Source organism: Thalassophryne amazonica, chromosome 10 (assembly GCF_902500255.1).
Source record: "Thalassophryne amazonica chromosome 10, fThaAma1.1, whole genome shotgun sequence".
Classification (NCBI taxonomy): domain Eukaryota; kingdom Metazoa; phylum Chordata; class Actinopteri; order Batrachoidiformes; family Batrachoididae; genus Thalassophryne; species Thalassophryne amazonica.
In genome coordinates this window covers 62980351-62996251 of record NC_047112.1, presented here as the reverse complement: position 1 = coordinate 62996251, position 15901 = coordinate 62980351, and the positions used below count along the sequence as shown (strand labels likewise).

General features: G+C 40.3%; 1 protein-coding gene across 3 annotated transcripts in view; it reads left to right on the top strand.

Annotated features, from left to right (window-relative positions):
- The window catches only part of dennd1b (DENN/MADD domain containing 1B), a 408111-nt gene that overhangs the window by 213185 nt on the left and 179025 nt on the right, over nucleotides 1-15901 (top strand). For 2 of the 3 annotated variants that reach the window (XM_034180115.1, XM_034180116.1), the window contains exons 7-9: nucleotides 2269-2349; nucleotides 8514-8567; nucleotides 9703-9813. In XM_034180115.1, coding sequence (XP_034036006.1) covers nucleotides 2269-2349; nucleotides 8514-8567; nucleotides 9703-9813 — 246 coding nt within the window. Of the gene's footprint in view, nucleotides 1-2268; nucleotides 2350-5530; nucleotides 5591-8513; nucleotides 8568-9702; nucleotides 9814-15901 lie in introns of all 3 variants that reach the window. The other variant, XM_034180114.1, reaches the window with a different exon arrangement.

Genomic DNA, 15901 nt, shown 5'->3' with positions numbered 1-15901 from the left:
CAAAGCACCTTTTTCCGGTCGAGAACCATGGCCTCGGATTTGGAGGTGTTGATTCTCATCCCAGACGCTTCACACTCGGCTGCAAACTGCCCCAGTGCACGCTGAAGGTCCTGATTTGACTAAGCCAACAGAACCACATCGTCCGCAAACAGCAGAGACGAGATTCTGTGGTTCCCCAACCAGACCCCCTCTACACCCTGGCTGCGCCTAGAAATTCTGTCCATAAAGATAATGAACACAACCGGTGACAAAGGGCAGCCCTGGTGGAGGTCAACGTGCACTGGAAACAGGTTTGACTTACTACCGGCAATGCGAACCAAAGCTCCTGCTGCGGTCGTACAGGGACCGGATAGCCCTTAGCAAAGGACTCCGGACCCCGTACTCCCGGAGCACCCCCCACAGGGTGCCCCGAGGGACACGGTCTAGCGCCTTCTCCAGATCCACAAAGCACATGTGGACTGGTTGGGCGAACTCCCATGAACCCTCAAGCACCCGATGGAGCATGTAGAGCTGGTCCAGTGTGCCGCGACCAGGACAAAAACCACACTGCTCCTCCTGAATCCGAGGTTCGACTATCAGTCGAATTCTCCTATCCAGTACTCTGGAATAGACCTTAAGAATTTTGTCATTTTTAAACAAATGTTTGATTGTAACTGCATTAGTTTCTTCACTGAAATGTTTGTTATTGTGTGACAGTTTCAGCAATTTACAGTTTATTGAAGACTTTGACCTGATTCTTCTTTACGCTAAGGTAGTTAATATGTCTATGACTTCCTAGTGAAAGAAGTGTTGTAATGACCCAGATACTTTCTGTTATATCTGTGGTTGCTTCACTTTACCACCTCAAACACATAACATCAATACTTTTACTTTTTTTGTGCTTACCCCAGTTTCTGGGTTTTGGCATACGCCATGTTTCAGTAGGAAATCCAAGCAAGTCTTTGTAAATGAGGCCCCCGGCCACAGTTGCTGATCCGAACATCAAATCATTTTAAACCATGTAGAGTCGGATGTTGGAATTCCACAAGCCATTCCTCAACTCAAGCAGCATTACTTCATCACACCAAGCGTGTTGCCTACCAATATATAGACCGGGGTTCGATTCACAGTTACGCCACCAGTCTGTGTCCTTCAACAAGACACTTTATTTGCATCGTTACAGTCCAAACAGCTGTATTTGGCTGGGTTAGTAACTTGTGGTGGACTGGCGTTCCATTCGTGGGGAATTGCAGAATCTCATCTACTTTAGGTTGTGATATACCAGGATAAGTATGGCTTATGGTCCTCGGGGCCTGAAAAGGCCTTCTTTGTAGTCAAAAACTTACTTTTGGACACTAAGATCAAGATTGGTCCACGTGGTGGGATTCTGAGCAGTTCAGTATCCTAAAATGTTGACCATTTTCCATCTTTTTTCCATCTTTAAAATTTGAATGGCCTGTGGTGAAGGTATTTTTACTAAATTTGCTGCTTGTCCCACCATTTGAAAGATTACTGTAGTTACCTCTTCCTGCACTAAAATCCTTAACACCTCCTAATAATAGTAAAATAACATAAAGCTCAATATACATTTTCTCATCATTTTCTCATCTCATTTCTCAGTTTATTTTATATTCTTCTTATTATAGAAAATTTCTTGAAATTGGCTGAGAAACCTCGTTTTGTTTCTTATTGTATGGTTATTCAGAAGCATTACATCTTTACTTTACAAACACAGTGTTATAAAAATCTCATGGGCAGTAAAAAAAAACAAAACAAAACACAGCTTATTTCTTTTCAGATATGACTTGAAACAAGATGTTTCCAAGACTGTTTCACATCACACAATTCAGATGTAGTATATAAAAAGTCTTTATGTTGGTGATTGTGTCTTATATTAAGAGTAGACTCAATGGTTTGACTAGAAATTAGACAAATATTCTTGGTAAAGTTCAGTTTTCGCAGTGTGTGACGGCTTCTTAAAGCCCCTGTCTTTAGAGCAGGGACCCCTGCTTAATTACTGACAGTCATAAATCATCTCCTTAGGATAATAAGTGTCTGTAGCCATACACTCTGCTGTCTTTTAACCTTGCCATTGCTTGTAAATCATATGTCAGTCAGATGTTTTGAAGGCCTTCAGGCTTTGCTGCAGGATTGCCCTCTGGTCTGCAGTAGCTCTATCCCAGTGCTGTTGTTAGATTGACACATAACTCATGACATCAACAAAAAAGGTGAATGAAACTCTTGTGTCCTCTGTTTTTGTTTTCTCGTTTGTTGTTTTCTCTCCCATAGGAAAATGACTTGAATGACATGCTGAATTCTCTCTATGATCTGCCTGTGCCAAAGCCCTTCACGCCAGTCAACCTGAGCGTGGTAGGTATAGATCTGCTATTCTGCCTTATCAGAGTGAAGACAGCTGAATGTCGAGACAGAAAGGCGAGAGAGGGACAGGTAAGTGCTGCTGCAGTAGGGAGGTGCAGCAAAAAGAGGAGTGAAGAGGTGATGCAGCACTAGTTAAACGTAGCAAGAAACACAGCAGACAAACAGCATAATGGGGAAAAGTAGAGACAAAGGCCAAAAACATGAAATAATGTCAATAAAATTGCTATAAAGAAGAAAGGAGTAGCACAAGGCAGACAAAAAGAAACACCATTAAAGAATAGACGACAGACAGACAGATGTTTGAGAGAGTTTGTGGATTGGAAGAAGAGAGCAGGTTAAGATACACAGTGTATGAATGTGGAGACACAGAAGAAGCAGGACTGACACTTTGTTTGGAAACAAGAAGTAGTGCTAACAGGTTTTGCAATAAGCAGAGCTGGACATTTATTCTTGAATGGTCCTTTCACAACTCATCATGTCTCTTGCTTAACAAAAACTGAAATGGCTTAATGAGTGCAAGGCCATCCAAGTCACTCTGTGTTTGTCTTCAGACTGACACGTGGGTGTTTCAGTCTCATACTTAGAACTGTCAACCTTCAAGAACAAGTTCACTTTTTTACAATCTTAGTCATATTAAAACTAAGGACTGTCTATATACTGGACAACCCCTCCGTGATGTCGCCCATAGATTTTCTGAAGAGGAGGTTTGACACTCAAGTGGGTTTGGTTGTCAACATCTTGAAAGTGTCGACATATTAAACCTTCAACTTTGACTGAACTCGAACCGAGACTGCCGGAAATCTTAACTTCAAGTTCGATGAATTTTCACAAGAATTTTCAGACAAGAAATACTGTATAATTTGCCAGCATTAAACAACAAGAAAACAGAAGAAATACTAAGGTGATCACCAGTCCAGTCAGCCCCACGCGCATGTCCGGCCTGACGCGTGTCCCGTGGGTGCCACACTGCAGGACAGACACTGCGTCATGTGGAACAGAGCTCACATTAAATAAAAAATAAATGTCACTCTCAGGATTCAAACCTGCAATTTACAAAAGCTGTGATTAACAGACAGAAACTTTACCACTGTGCAACAATCACTGCCTTATAACAGGAGTGAAAATGCCTAAAATCAACAAGGAGATAAACATATTTTTATAAAAAGAGAAATTAAATGATTGCCTGCTGTGTGTTCACATGATCTGATAGTCCTTTTCACCTGGGACAGCCTGTCAATGTGCGCACTGCTTGCTTGCTGCAGCCCATCGCAACAGCGATATATGTTTTATGTATTTCCACGTGAGGACAGCAAGCAGACACATGCGCGTTACAGTGGACAGTTGTAAAGCCATATTTGTCAAAATACGGTACGTGTGCCCCAGCTGTGACGTCCAGAACCAGAGGTCTCAACAGCTGCTGCTGTTGGCAGCAACACCCCTGTCAGTTTCAGTGCACACACCAGCGTGTCACTCTGTTCTATGTTATGTGATGTTTTTTTTGTTATTTGTTATGTAATTGGGTATGTAGTTATGTAGTACTTATTAATATACCTGTCCTGGCTGTGGTCTCTGTTTTTAATGTGACATGTTGTGTGCACTGAGCCATCATCCAGCTGAGTCTCTGGTCAGCAATCAGCTGGGAGGCGGTTCGCTGTGCTGTGTGCGCTCTGATGTGGCTGGCTAGTCCCCATCTATCAGCATTCCACCCAAATACGCCTAAACTCTCTTTCTGAAGATGACATGACATAAAAAAAAAAAACGCTGAAAAATATAAAATAAATTTCCTATCTGTCAGTCTGGTCATGCTATTTCCATAAATACACGTTGTAAATTCTTCTTGCTCAGATGGTCATCCAGGGGTGAATCCAGACAGAAAGGGGGTGTGGAGCCCCCCCGGTCCACTTTAGAAGACAGTTTTCATACTACTACTACTGCTAATACTATAACAATAATAATAATAATAATAATTTTAACAATTAAAATGTTGAGAAATAATCTAAATGTTAAAAAATGTTAGAAAGAATTTAATAGTTACATTTATAAACAGTGTAGATTATAAATTGTAAGTCTTCCATTACAGTGTTGTCAATATTGAAATATGAGGTCAAGAAATATGAGGTCTTTATTTAATTTTTTATAAAAGAAGTATTTATGTTCATTGAAGTCAAGAAAGGGTGACAATACAGTGAGTATTGGCAAAACGGCAGGGAAGTGTTGTCAGCATTTGCTGAAAGTAACTACTAAAGTAATCTAACTTAGTTACTTTTAAAATTGAGTAATCAGTAAAGTAACTGAGTTACTTTTTCAAGGAGTAATCGGTAATCATTAATTGGATTACTTTTTCAAAGTAATTGTGGCACCACTGAAGCACACACTGATTTGAACAGGAACTGACTGATGGCAATCTGATTGGTGTAAATAATGTTGTACCCAAAACTCAACCATGATAAATTGATTAAATACAAATGCTTTGCACCCTGCACCGTACATTATGCTGAGGTTATGTGCTGTGTAAGTAGTAAGCTGGTTTGTGCATGCCCCAAATGCACTTGTGCTACCCAGTTAGACTGTGCACTATAGATAATCTATAGATAGTCAGTAAGCCCTCAGAGGCTTGAATGCTAACATGGTTTTAATATGGGCTGGGTTGCTTAAAAGAAAGTGAACTTAATTTCTTTGTATTTTGTTCCCTGAAGCCTGGAATATAGATATAAAGTGTTGTGGTTTTCAAGGATACTGCTGAACTGATAGCATTTTATTCACTAATCGTTTGCCATTGAGGAGCCTGTTTTTTAACAAATTAATCAAGCGGTTTGGGGTGTATTTTTAAGATATAAGTCTCGGAAATATATGTAGCACAGATTAATTTACACTAACACAAAACTAATATGATGGAATCAATATGTTAAGGTTAACAAATTCAATTAAGATTCATTCTCTTATTATCTTTGCGTATGATTTTGTTTTTTCATATTCATTCTGAGAAACTCATTTTGAATGAAATTCTTGAGAACAGAGGTGATAGTTTCATTTTTTTCTGGAGAAGCCACTAGTTTGATTTTTAATTGATGAAGCAGAGTTATTCCCTCAAAGATTGGCATTGTTTTATCATGGCAGCCGAGAAGAATGTGTGAACCCTGTTTTGCTCTCTCTCCCTCTCTCATTGTGCAAGAATGAGCAGTTGTATATTGCCACTGGGCAAGTACTGAGAGCTCGGCGAAGCAAGGAGCCGGTGAGTGGAAGAGAACGAGTGAACGGCAGAAATGGGAGGAGGGAATGAGGCTGCTGTGAAATCTGAAACCGTTGCTGTACTAATCGCATGGGAGCCACGGCTTTCCAATTTGGCCAAATAATCCGCTCTATCTTTTTAAATATAACAAAAACAAACTATCCTGGGTCTCGCTGTATGTTTCTTCTCCTCTGGAAAACAATCAAACTTTGTAAATGATTAATGCCATTCCACACTGCTGTATTTTCTCTCTGAATATCAAAAGTTTTTTTTCTATTTATGTTTAAAGCAAAGGCAATTGTGCTCAAAAAATCTCCTTGATGCCTTTCCAGTTAACCCACTTTCAATGTTTTTATATAAACGTGTTGGAAAGAGAAAAAAAAAAAGCGGGTAAGCAAGCAAAGAGCCAGTAAAAGCCTGAGTTGACTTTTGGAGCAGGACTTCTGATTATCGCAATGCCATCTATTTGTAGACCAACAGGGAAGCATTATTTAGCACATGAAACATAGGGAACACAAAGATACAGGGTGATGCACTTACTGTGTTCTACATATTGCCATAGGCATACTGTGCAAATCACCTGTATTGTGTTTCAGTTTAGTTCATTATTTTTAGCTGTCCTACTAGTTTTATTTTCACTAGGTTAGCGTATGCCAGCATTTTTAATATGGTTGGCCTGTGCTGGTTAAATCATCAAAGTGTGACAGGGGTGTTAGGAGGTGAAATATTTTAGCTTATTCAACATTAAAGCTATAGGGCCTTTCAAGTTAATCTGTCATTCAGACTAACTTCAGGAGGAAGCGCGTGTGCACATGTGTGAGGTTTTAAGATTACCTGTGACCCACCTTATGTTAACATTCATAAGATTTCTTGTAAATAACTTTCAAATCTACCAAATTTTGGTTATAACATCTGATCCCTTGAAATTCTCTCCCTTAGGGGTTGAAATTCTAAATTGTTTCCAGACAGCATGAATTTTGATTATATTGGTAATACCATATTATGATTCCCTTATCTAAATGGTAAGGAATAAAGTTCTAGTGGTTCCAAAGAAAATAATTTTTGACTTAAATCCTAAAAACAACCCAGTAACACCATACCTTTAAACTAAACATTACAGTGCTAACAACAAGCAAAAGTAAATGCTTCCATGCTATTTATATTGCTTTTACAATTTGTTAGGCTTCAAAACCATTTTGGACCATAGACTGTAGAGCTTTTTTTTATGTTCCTCCACTTTGTGCACATATGTGAAACTTTTTTTTTTGTCATGGTTGTGTCCGTAGTAGCAGGTGAGACTGCATACCACCTGAGGTGTTAAAGTGTAATGACTATTTTTAAAGAAATAGAAAATTGTATACCATACGCAGTCCTCCATTTACACTGGGATTGCTATGTAAGAAATTTGCCTCTGGCACTAAATTTTGTTGTATTTCTGATGATAACTTTGATTTTAATTGTTGTTTTTTCAATCAAATAATGGCTTTGTTGAGTGGCAGTGGCAGCTGTTTCACATTATATTGACAGTTAATAGCAGCAGATTATAAATGCAGATACCACTCATCAGTTCAACTCGGCATTTTCTTTGCTTATTTGTAAATCTCAAAAATGAAATAATGAGGGACTAAAACAGGCCTATTCAAGTAACAGCTGAGTAACCAGTTGTCCAATTACTTTTGCATCCTTAAAAATGGAAGAAGTAAATTTAAAAAGCTACAATTACTACATTGTCCATCCAATGTGGATGTAAATAGTTCTAGCTGAAAATATGATAGCAGTGGGGTTAATTTACTACTGATGATGTGAGCACAATGGAACATTTAAACAAAAATACTAAGTTTAACTAGGCATTGCCTGAAACATGTCAGGATATTGGGACTTGTATAATGCAACATCAGATGAAATGTACTTTTCTGTACTGTTCTGTCTAAATTTTATCAGCTTTTCTTCTTTGGTGTACTTATTTTTTCTATAATGTGTGATTGCAAGTATGTAAATCTTCTTAATCCTTTGTTGATATGTTCAGTGGGGATACTGATCTGGAACGTCTCTTCATATTTGCATGCATTCTTAATATTGCACCTGCTGCTTTACTGTTTTAGTATTTGTGTAATGTGTTTGACCAGCCCACTCAAATATATCCACCCAAATGTATGAAAAGCCAATTGAAAGTGCAACTAGATCCACAGTTATCTCAATTGACCCAAAGTCATCTGAATTGTAAAAATATACTGTGGACATATTGTGGCGTCAGCGTGAGAAAAATGAGAAAAATCTCAACTACAGAGGATTAAGCAAGGATCAGCAACAGATGGTCGTGTTGAGTCCTTGGGGAAAAAAAATTACGCTGAGGATAGACAAGAAGAAAGGGTGTGTATGTGTGTGAGTGAGGCAGGGAGAGAAGAAGAAACACAATGGTGTGTTTGAGTTGGTGGTTTGTCTACCTGTCTCCAAACAGCACCTCTCTCAGGCCCCTTTGATCTGAACACTGAACCTGCCCTGCTCTCCCAAAGTGAGACAGGCAGCTCTGTGATCCTCTAAACAACCTGTGTGTGTGTGTGTATGTGTGCGTGCGTGCATGCACACGTGCATGTATACATTTGTCTGTGTATCGGTGCTCTGCAGGGTTTTTAATGCTTAAATAAAGACTCAGTTTTCCACCGGAGACATCACCCCAGTGTGTGTCTATGGGGAGCTGCGCTACTATTGAGTTTTCTCTGTTCTGTAGGCCTGATAAAAGCATTGCCACAGTTCAGACACCAGCTCAGCAATTCATATAGACAGAGCTGAAGATGAGCCATAAATCATAGAACAAAGTGATCGGCCTTCCCCCCCCTCCCTCTTCCCCTCATTCCCTTCTGTCTGGATGGTACGCTTCACTCATGACCTTCCCTCTTCTTTCTCTTGCATGTTTGTGTTTTTGCAGCACTCCTACTTCATCGCCCCGGATATCAATGGACTGCCAACTATCCCTGAGAGTGTGAGTGTTCATGGAACAGAAGGGGAAAAGAGGCTCTGGAAGATGTAGAGGACTTCATTTTTAACATTCTCTAATCGTTTTTTAATCACATACACTTGTCACTTGTTGACACACTCGCATCATCCTCTTGTTTCAGTTTTATCTCCAGTACTGTTAATACTTCCAATGTAAAAGTTCAGTAACTGCCAGGGGTGTAAAGGATTCAAACTGAACACTTCCTTTGTTTTGTTTTGTTGTTTTTTTTGTGTTTTTTTTCAGTCAGTCCCATAACTTTTGACTTCTTCAAGATGGCAGGTCACAGTGACTTTCAGAAGTACCACATTCAGACTAAAATTCACATACATCTGGCTTTTCCTACATTCAGGCTGTTAGACCTGTTAAAAGGCTCCAACTTTCATTCCTTCTGCTTGAAGCAGAAGGAATTTTAATCAACTCAGTTTAATTTTGTAATTTACTGAAATGATACGGTCAACAACATACTATGTTATTAAATTTGCCCATGTAAGGAATTTTAATCAACTCAGTTTAATTTTGTAATTTACTGAAATGATACGGTCAACAACATACTATGTTATTAAATTTGCCCATGTACATCTGGAGTTGCATCAGGAAGGGCATTCGACATGAAATTTGGTCAGATCAACTTGCAGATCCATAATGGATCAGCTTTTGTGACCACAAGCAAAAACAGGAGTGTCAAAAGAATAAGAACAACAAATTTATAACAGAATGTATGTCAGCAGAATTGCAAAACCTGAATCTAAAATATAATTACTAATGCAGATAAAGTGGCGTATCATAAAAATATAAAAAAATTACACTGAAAGTGAGTGAAAATTGGACTTCTATAAAGACAAGCACCACAAAAATGTACTTAAATGCAGATCCTGAGTAGATGTATGTAGATTCCATTCTACTGTGATGCTTTTGCTGAGTTTCTTAACTATATTTCACGAACAATTGATGTTACTGGATCAGAGTGCGTGCACTGCACAGATGCTAGTGGTGCTGCAGCTTGTACTGTGCATCTCCGTTTATGGCACAATCTGCAGCATTGACACTTCACTGTAAGCCAGCTTCTGCAGGGATAGTGTGCTATGTACCTGCATATCCTTATGTTCCCATCTATCTCCAGAGGAACCTGACAGAGTACTTTGTGGCTGTGGACGTCAACAACATGCTCCAGCTCTATGCAAGTATGCTGCATGAACGACGCATCATCATTACCTCAAGCAAGCTCAGCACTGTGAGTCCGTTCTTTCAGCTGTGGGTTTTTATCAGTCATACCCAGGGCTGAAAACAGTTCAAAATGTTGCAAATATCATAAGGATGTCTCATCTTGGAAGTGTTCTTCTCTGCATGTGGAATATGTTTATAAAACATTTAATACCCCTTTGGGTAAAGCTTTGATTTTAAATACTTTACCTTTGTCATGTTACATACTGTGGGGAAAAAAGTCATATTTTATTAGGTGGAAATTGTTATTTATATATTTTGCTAATATGGAAAATTCTCTGTGCTGCTTCCAGTAGTGGGCAGAGTTCAGCTGATAGACTAACAACTAATGAGTGAAACTAAAATTTTGTTGACTGATTAGCTTTTCTGCTAACTTTGAGAAGCATTATTCGCTTTGCTCGGACCCATTCACTTCCATTAAATTAGTTCTGCTAAATTTGTGAGTTAAATGAAAAAAAAACAAAAACAAAGGTATAACAGTCATTTGTTCCTATTGGAGCATACACGTATCCATTAAGCAAAATAGACACTTCACGCAAAGGCAACAAGCATCACCTTGAGACAGACCAGGAAGGCAAGCCACAGTAAATGTATTCATTATATTATTAAAAAAAATTTCCATGTGTATTTTTATCTTAATATTTCTTATTTAATATTTTCTACTGCATGTTGAATGGCAAATACTGTTTCATTTCAAATGTTCATTTTATTTTTTATGCACATTATTATTATAATTGTTATTTATGTATAATAATTTATAATATTTTGACACATGTTTGACTGCCGTTGTGGACAGTCAGGCTCAGTTACCTCATTTTTGGAATTGGGATAGCAGGTGGGGCAGAAAACTGATAATGAAAAGTCACCCTTAGAGTCAAGGTGAAAAACAAGCCAAACCTAGATTCATATTATAAAAAATTATCCATTAGCATTTATCGGTACCTTCAGCTAAATGGTTCGAGGACTTGTTATAGCATTGTAGCAGTTAACCTGGCAAATTAAGGGATTAGTGGTTATCAAAGCAAATGTTTAGGTTACCTGTGTCCACCACTGGCTGCCTCTAAATTTTAACCACCAAATTAAATAAATAAATAATTGCTGTAGCCTTTTTGCACAGTTATATGTGATGCTGTCAATCAGTATTCTAGCAAGATATCGCACAGTGTGATGAGAATATGTATGTGACACGGCTACCATGCCTGTGAGGAGAGTCTGTTCTCTCTGCACTGTGCTCCACTCCTCCCTGTGCTGGCATCCAGCAGTCAAACAGCCTCGCTGCACTTTGACAAGATACGAGCCCACTCTACAGCTGGGTTTTGTTTGGCTGTCTAATATCTGCAGTATATTAATGGCTAAAAGGCCCTAAATTATCAGTTATTATGTGTCTTAACTCTCTCACATAATTTAAAGTAATTTCAGTATCTGTTGAGAGTGAAAAGTAAAACAACCTGTTTTCCTTTCCCTCCTCTTCCTCCCTCTTTTCCTCATTCCACCATGCCCCTCGTTATCTCTGTGGCTGATGAGGGAGAGCCAAATGTTTATGGCAGATGAGACGGGAGGTGGGATGATCTCATCTAAAGCCTCTCTGGATTTGTAGTGTAGAAGCTTCTGCTTCAGTACGTATCTGTGCTAAAAGGTTGCAGAACGCGTCACAGGCGATCGACTTGTGGCTGTGACGTGCCAGCTGAGAACAGCACCCTGCATGTGTGCAAATTGTACAAACTCTCCAGAGAGTTTCACCTGCCTTTCTTTAGGTCATCGGGCCACCAACACACTGCGGTCAGGGTTGTGGCAGCACGCCGTGCTGTGACACGAAGGTTACAGGATGTAAATTATCAGGCTCGAGGGTTTGGGTGGGTTTTTTTTTAGCAGGAAGGGAGTAGAGGTGATAGCTGTGATTTACAGTTTTTTGCAGCATGGAGACAAATGTTCGCTTCATCATTTTTTTTTTAAACAAATGCCTTGCATATGCCGACAGGATATTTTAAGAGCTTTCTTGTCAGACCTTTACCTCTATAAGCTTTTTTGTACGTTGCAATCCTTCATCTGCTTATCTGTCTGTCCATCCATCTTCCTCCTGTGGTAGCGATATGTCAGGCGCTGTAGTACAAAAGTATTTCTATATCTCCACAGGGATTACTAACAGCCCTCGTGTTATTGTTGTTCCGTGATGCCTTGTGTTTTTTTTTTGTTTTTGTTTTTTTGTTTTTTTTTTGTTACTGGTGGATAGATTGACCTCTTAGTTTAAATGGAAACAGCTATTGTAAAGCTAGCTGTGACTACATCCACATGTAGTTCATTATCTACACTCCTGTCTTGTGATCAAGTATCTTAAAAGATCTCATTTTATTTTTTTTAAGCCATCGCTTGCAGTCACCAATTTAATATTTCTGTAGTCTACTTGTTGTCGCGGCCAGCATGTATGAAAGAAGGTATTGTTGTAACATTGTTAGCACGTCCAGGCGCTTTTCACCACCTCTGCCTGTCCAGCCTCTCAGCCAGCAGAGAGAAACGTGGAATAGAAAGTGGGAACGAAGAAGCACACATACACGATGGTCACATTTATTCTGCCTGCTGTAGGTGCTGCCCGTGTTAAAGCCCCGGTGAACTCAGTGTGTCAGTCTGTCGGTACCCGGCCGGGCGTCTCGCAAGCAGCCAACAGCAAAGGAATAATCATGATCTCTTACAACAATGCGTCAGTTGACTTATTTGCTGTTTCGCGACCGGATGTGAACGGTCCCAACTGTTTAAAACGGCCAGATTCGGTGGGCGCAAGGGCTGGGAGCCAGCGAGCGTGCAGCCTTGTCATAGGGCCGTATAATAGGATGGCATCAGCTCTCCTCTAACTAGTCAGTTGGGAGCCCCCCTCTCTCCCCTCCCAACACCACTCTCCTCACACCATCCGTGTCTTTCATCTGCCTGAGACCCCCAGTTCTGGAGCCCAAGCTCTGCCCTGCCTATTGCCCACCTCGCCGAGCCCGGCCCCAGCAACCAGCTGAACAGCAGCCCTCTCATCAGCCTGTCAGGCCTATGCTAACAAGGAGCTATCCGTCCACCATGCCCCAGAGTGCCAGCTGTCTGTCTGTTTCCCTGCCTTTTTCTGTGTTCTGCTCTTCTCGCTCTCTCTCTCCCTTCCCCCCTCTCTCCTCTCTCCCCCCTCCTCCTTCTGTCTTTCTATCTTAGTTGTTCTTCTTCGCTGACCTATTTTCGCGCTCTCTGTCCATCTGTCTCTCACTCAGTCTGGCTGTCTGCCTCTCTTTCTTCGACTTTCACTCCCTCACCTTGGGTGTCTTAATGCACTATGAACCACATGGATGCATTGTATGTGTGTCTTCTCTCCCTCCACCGTTAGATCCAGTAGACTTATCTCAGCCCCATGCCATGTGTTGAACTTAATGCTCTGAGTGTTGCGCATGTTGTGAATGTTTGTGTCTTCATGCATGCATCTGTTTGTGTCTCTTCCACACTCACAGGTGTGAGTGCCGTATGCTCTGTGTCTTCCTCTGAAAGTCAGAGGGCGTGAGCGCGTATGTGGGAGGCCTGGGGTTAGCTGTTACCTGCACTGTCCTTTGCACCCTCCTTTCTCTCTCCCCGTGCCACCTACTTGTTTGTGGCACACCTGTGTTGTGCCGGGCCCTGACACCAGCGTTTGTCCAACAGAGGGAAAGCAGAATGCGGATAATTGGTGACTAACTCGGTGAAGGGCGGGAGAGCAGAAGTACAATACCACAACAAACCAACTAGAGAAATAAAGAAGCAGTGGAAGTGACAGAAGGACAGCAGGAGAATGGAGCAGAGCAGAATAGAAATGAAGAATAAAAGTGAGTCTAGGAATGTGAAAGAGAGTATGCAGAGATCGAGCGGAGAGAGATGGTAAGAAAAAGAGCTAGAAGAGGGGAAATGAGTGAATCTCAAAAATGTAATTGCAAGAATTTAATGGTATTACCTACAAGTATATCCAAACATTAAGAAAACAACAGCATCTGTAGAGTTTTCTCATATCGTGGAACACAGCAGTCAGTGTCTTATGAGACCTTTAAGGTCAACTGAAATTTAACTATTCTTTAACATTTGGAGGGTTATGATTCATGGTTTTGATTTATGTTCTGATGTCCTCATCTGTAGTTTTCACCTTATCTCCTTGTTCTCCTGTCTATTTTGATCATCTCTCTGACTGTACGTTGTTTTTCGCCACCCTCTTTCTCCTACACTTTTCTGAAAATCTTCAACCCACCAAGTCCCTGCATCTTTCTTCCTCTGTCCAGGTGTCACACCCCGTACCTTCCCAGCTGTCTCCCCCCACATTTGCAGTAGTTTTTCCAGTGCCTGTCTCAACATCCTCACAGAATTTCACACAGTAGTCTTCTCCTTCAGCTTCCATCATTGATCCTTGATTCAGCTCTCACTCTCTTCCTCTTCTTTACCTCTAAACTCATCTTACAAGCCACACATCTGATGTACTGTAGCTATGCTCTCCCTTGCCACCACGCTTTCAGCATCCAATTTCTTTTAGACTGCATCTCTTACATTGGATGTAGTCCACGTGTATGCACCTGCCTCCAGTTGTATGCATTGCCCTGTGCTTATCTTCTTCTTAAAATAAATATGACCACCGTCTGTCCTTCCACATTCCTCTATGGATACAATATGTGCATATTACTTCCTCATCACCTCTGTTCCCTTCACCAACATGCCCATTGAAGTCCAGTCACCACTCTTTCATATTGGGTACGCGCTCTACCACCTCATCTACTTATTCCAGAAATCTTCCTTCTCCTTCATCATACAACCTACCTGTGGGGCATATGCATTGATGACATTCATTTTCACCCCCTTCAGATTCCAACTTCACAACTATTCATCTTTTCAGACACTTAACATTCTCTTCCTTTAGAATGAGCCAATGCCATTTCTCCTCCATCTACACCTTGATACATAATTTGTGAACATGGTAATTCATTACCATTTCATGGTAAATGCATGATACCTACACCATAGGTATGACCTGGGGAATAGATGAGAGTTGCATATTAATGAAGATGAGGTTATGGAGAAATGGTTTAATTTGGGAGGTGCTGGTCTTGAAGTTAGAGATGTGGGCTTGTGACCAGGTGATCTTCACTCAGATTCCCCCATCAGACAGAAAAGTCACTAAAGTCCTTCTTGCAAGATCTTAAGTCCCCAAGTAGCATTTGGTGTACAGTTGAGTGCCTTGTGCACTCACATTGTTCTGTTAATTCGTGGATGTGAAGTATCACTGTAAAGACACTTAATACCTACACCACAGATACATACAAAGTAGATTGGCTGTATATTTTTAATAGTTGTTTGGTGCATATGCTTGCATATGTATGAGGATGAATGCCTTTCTTTTGTAAACAGTATAAATCATCACCATTGTATGACACACTTACTTGATCACCTCTGTGTACCTATGTGTATAATTATGTACACATAGGTACACAGTGAAGGAGATCATCGGCTTTAGAGTTGTTTGGTGCACATCTTTGCATGTTTATGAAAATGAACTTATTTCTCTTTTAAACATGATAAATCATCACCATTGTATGGCAGACATTTGATACTTACCCATAGGTATCCTGGGTAGTAGATGAGGTGATTACATTCTACGTTCGTTTGGTGCATACATTTGCCTAGTAAAGCTGATTAAGGCATTTGTTTGTATATAAGCCATTAATCAAGAACACTGGTGATAAAACTATTCACCGTGGTATTATGATGATGCTAGTATGACAAATATACAATATGCTTATTATGTGACTAATTTGCATAATACTACTACCAATATCCATAACTCAGGAATGCTTGATGAAGTACCTTAAACTAGTCTTGTATAAGTTATCTGAGTGTGTCCTGGGAAGTCCTGCTGGACATTAAGGTAGTTCAGCCGCCTGTTTTTCTATCTGTATAATCTGCCTCTCACAATTGTGTTTTTGGCCAACTTTTTTGCCTAAAGATCACGATGACTCACATGGGGCTCGCGATAAACTATGCTGGTGTCAGACCTTTTGTATTTTTTTAAAACAAAATACAAAGGTCTGACACCAGTACCTCTCTCTACCAACATCTCTCTCTAC